Raw genomic sequence first — 4,624 nt, 5'->3', positions numbered from 1 at the left:
GGAATGCCGGAAGGCGCAGGTCCGGGAGCAGGGAACTCCTTGTTGGTGACTGGCTCTGCCCTGGAGGAAAGAATGCAGCTGCTGAATCTCCAGGGAAGGCAGACTGGTGTGATCAGGCCCAGACCGCAGACCGGGGCTTGCGAGGTTTTCGAGGATTTTCCAAGTTTTCTTATTAGGAAATTTCCTCCTGGATTCGTTCCTTGGTCACACACTGAGACCCCTAAAGAATCCTGTTCTTTTGTGCAGTGATCAATGGCCTTTTGGAATTAAGTGAAGGAGAAGAGCTCCAAGAAGTCACTTGCTCACGACCCCAGATTGTACCAGGTAAGATTAAAATAGCAACCCTTGGACTACAGAATACGCAGAGTCCAAAGCCAGAGATCTGGATGAATTTCATTCTGAGTGTTCTCCATGTGCCCTGATTCTCTAACTTACAGGGTACCATTTCTGCACTTAACCCCTCTGGCCCTACGAAGAAATAGAAGGCATTGAGAAGGAGTTATAAATTGCTGTTTGACTGGACTGGTCCAAGCGACTGACACATTCAAAATGTAGCAAAAATATGCTAGGAAGGGAACCAGCAGTTAGCGTAATGGCTATGTCGCTGGACTCCCACATAGTGGACTGCGGTTCGTGTCCCAGACCCGGTGGCTTAAAACTCACGCCGGGCGCGTGTGCATGCGTGCCCAAGATCCTGAGAGGAGAATGGAGGAGAAGGGATTGCGGCGTGACCATCCCCCCTGGGGGGTGATTTCTCGCTTTCTGTCTCTATGTCTCTCTCTGTCTGTCTGGCGAGCGCACGCACCCTGTAGTGAAAAACCTCTCCAAAAAAAAGAATATGCTAGGAAAATGACTTTTTACTACAACCTATGTCTATTCAGGCTAAAGACATGAACCAATATTCTCTACCACGACCTTTATATTTTATAGAGCATCGTAAACTCAGTGTTCCTCTATTGATAATATTGTTATCTTAGTCTTCAAAGAATAATTTATACTATTATTTAATTATTGATGAGGGAAAAAAAATGACTTTAGATCAACCACACCCAAATCCAAATTATAGTTTAATCATTGGCTTATATTGTGATTTTTTTTTGAGAGGTTTTCACTGTAGGGCGCGTGCGCTCGCCAGACAGACAGAGAGAGACATAGAGACAGAAAGTGAGAAATCACCCCCTGGGGGGATGACCACGCCGCAATCCCTTCCCCTCCATTCTCTTCTTGGGATCTTGGGCACGCACACACACATGCCCGGCATGAGTTTTAAGCCACCGGGTCCGGGACTCGAACCGCGGTCGACTACGTGGGAGTCCAGCAACATAGCCATTACGCTAACTGCTGGTCCCTATTGTGATTTTTTTTTAATATGGCTTTTAATAAAGATTCATCTTGTCTTCACAAAAGCCTTAACAGGGAGGTAGGGTAAGTAGGTCATCTTAGCTCTATAGATGAGAAAACTGGAGCTAGTAATGGTTGAGTCACTTACAGATTCGTGTAGAGAAGAAAAGGAAGAACTGGGCCCTGGGTCTCCAAGCCTAGATTTAATAGAAAGAGAGTGAAATGCTCATCGAAACTTTGTTATAATGGCAAGTGCACGTTGTCCTGGACTTTGTAAATCTTTTTTTTTTTTTTACATTTTTTTCTTTATTTATTTACATTCATTCACTGTACATCATTATAGCATACAAAATGAGATTTTTCCATTGAGAATACACTGTATATTGGCTCAATCAAGCACATCAACATATGTGTTATTGTCAACAAATCATTTTCCATTTCTTGTTTTCTGTATATTTTGCCTTTTTTCCCATCCTTGATTCCCTATCTCACCCTCTGCCATCTCCCACCCTCCTCCCACACTGTGTCTGGTATCTATTGTTGCTTTCTATGCCTCCCCCATTTTATTGTTTCACTAAATATCTTAATAAATCTAAATATTTTCAATAGCAAGCACAGCTGATATGTACATATCCGTGAACACAAGTCTGACTTTAGGCATAAACCTCAGTGAATAGAATGAACATACTATAAAGTAGCACCTAACTAGGGCTATATAGCTTAACTGCAGTCATCAAATAAGTATTTTTAATGCTTTTTTTTCTTCTGAAAATTTTTTTTTATTAATTTACTCATTCCCTGAGCATCATCACAACATTCTAAATGTGGTTTCCCATCTAGAATATACTGCATAGTGGCTTAATAATGCATGTTATCATCCATAATATTCCATTTCTACTTTCATATATATGTTTTTTACCCCATGTCTAGCCCTCTGCCCTATTCCACTCTCTTATTACACTATCTCTGCTGTCTACAGTTGTCTTCAATCCCTTTTCCCCCAACATTTCGTTGATCACACAATATCATAAGTAATCTAACTACTTTCAATAGCAAGATCAGCCGATGGTTTCAAGAAAAGCAGTTTTGAACTGGTAAGGATATTTCTTTGAAACTTAAAGCCTAGAAACAGGTTAGTATTCTGTTCAAATAGTCGGAACATGAATCTATTGATAGCTGAAGACAGGACAAAAGTCCTTAAAACCAGACAACAAAGCTTAGAAGAAAAGCAGCAATATTTTAGTCAAGTCGTAGAATACTGTTTCATCAGTTCAGTCTCATGTACTTAATCTTTCTTCTGTATCTGTTGAGGTTCGATGTTCCAGATTGAAATCTGGGATGTAATACTCAACTCCAGCTTTTGGCCCTACAATTAAGTTGCCCATTTTCTTAGTTTCTGAACTCTTATTTCTGTGTGTCTGCATTTAATTTTACTGACATAGCACTCCCTTAAGAACTTCTTGGAGATCCGGTCTGGTGCTGGTAAATTCTTTCAGGTTTTGTTTATCTGGGAAAGTTCGTGTCTTTTCTTCCCAAATGAACGATAACCTTGCTGGGTACAGAATTCTCGGTTGAAATTGCTTTTCCCTTAATACTTTGAATACATTTTCCCATTCTCTCCTCGCTCTCATTGTTTCCGATGAGAGGTCTGCCGTTAGTCTGATGGGATACCCTTTGTAGGTAACTTGCCTTTTTTCTCTTGCCAGTCTTAGTATCTTGTCTTTGTCTGTGGTTTTGGTCAATCTGGCTATAATGTGTCTTGGAGAAGATCTTCTTGGGTTGATTCTATTTGGGGTCCTCTGTATTTCTTGGGACTGAATCTTTGAGTGCCTCTCCAGGTTTGGAAAATTTTCTTGTAGGATTTCATGGAATAGATTATCAATGCCCTTATGAGTCTCTTCACCTTCTGGGATGCCTATTATCCGGATGTTTGGACGTTTAATTGTATCTAGTACTTCTCGCATATTATTCTCAAATTTTTGGGCCATTTTCTCAGTCTTTGCGGTGGATTTTTCTAGGCCAACCATTTTCTCTTCTACATTAGAGATTCTATTTTCTGTATGATCTAGTCTGCTTTTAATACTTTCAAGGGAGATTTTGACTTCTTGTATTATAGCCTTCATCTCTAACAGTTCCATCTGATTCTTTTGTAAAGTGTGAAATTCCTCCTTTAGATCTTGCATGAATTTCCTCACCTCCTGGAACTCTTCAACTCCTTTCTCCTTCCTCTTCAGCAGTTCCTTGTCTCTCTTCTCTTCCATCTCTGTTAGCTTTGCCATTATGAATGTTCTGAATTCTTTATCAGACATTTCCATGATTTCCATTGAACCGTGTGTGGATAAAGAGGAGCTATCCTTTTCCCTTGGAGGAGAGGTATTTTCCTGCTTCCCCATATTTCTTGCGGTCCTGTAGCAATTTCTAGTCATCTGGTGGATGGTCGGTTTCTTCCCAAACTTGGAAGTTCAATCACATGACTTTGAATGCTGGAGGCCCAGTTATCAGTGGGACATCTTCCTTTCTCCCCAAATGGCTAGATCGCAGGAGCCATGGAGCTGTCTCTGTAAATCTTTTGACTACAAGTAATGTTTTGTTTCCCTTTTGTTTTACAGAGACCGTGGGTTTCAAACCATTAACTGTCAACAGAAAAAGCCCTAGGAAACGATGTAAGGAAAAATGAGAACTCCTCATGATTATAGGTGTAAAGTATTTTCTATGAAAGAGTCCTTTTTATTTATTTATTTTTTGCTATCAAAGTAAAATACAAATTTGCTTTAACTTTAGATGGTCCGTTTTATATGTAACTGTTATAACATCTGAACCCAAAGAAGTCAATGACTCAATACAATACGAATTTCACATATTTTAAAGGAAGTTTCAATTTTTTTCTCAAGTAAATACTCCAAGGATTTTTGATGCCTCTGTTTCAAGTAGTTATTCAGTAGAAAGTCTGTCTTCCTCCACCGTAGACATCCACGAGGCCCTAAGAACAAAGCAAAGATAGAGATCAATACAAACCTGGGTGCAAACCACAGCCACAAATTCACAGAGAGAAGTAAAAAAAAAAAAATAATGCGGAGTGAGAAGGCAGAGGTCCAAGACAAAGCAGAGATGTTCACTGGGTGAAATGTTCTCAGCTTCAAGCTTGGGGGACAATGAGAGATGCCGCTTTGTCACAAAAGTCATGATATATTTTTTTTATACAAAAATGCATCATGACTTTTCCAGCAACCCAGTAAAAGATACCCTAGAGGTCACACAGATCTGAGAGGTGTGAGGGCAGGAA

General features: G+C 40.1%; 1 protein-coding gene across 12 annotated transcripts in view; it reads left to right on the top strand.

Moving 5' to 3' along the window:
• The window catches only part of SP100 (SP100 nuclear body protein), a 91,954-nt gene that overhangs the window by 48,732 nt on the left and 38,598 nt on the right, over positions 1–4,624 (top strand). For all 12 annotated transcript variants that reach the window (XM_014582338.2, XM_014582346.2, XM_014582342.2 and 9 more), the window contains 2 exons: positions 247–324; positions 3,951–4,004. In XM_014582338.2, the coding sequence (XP_014437824.1) occupies positions 247–324; positions 3,951–4,004 (132 nt within the window). The remainder of the gene's footprint in view (positions 1–246; positions 325–3,950; positions 4,005–4,624) is intronic.

The sequence above is a fragment of the Tupaia chinensis genome, unplaced genomic scaffold (genome assembly GCF_000334495.1).
Source record: "Tupaia chinensis unplaced genomic scaffold, TupChi_1.0 Scaffold000066_1, whole genome shotgun sequence".
In the NCBI taxonomy this organism is placed as follows: Eukaryota; Metazoa; Chordata; class Mammalia; order Scandentia; family Tupaiidae; genus Tupaia; species Tupaia belangeri.
This window is presented reverse-complemented; position numbering and strand designations above follow the sequence as displayed.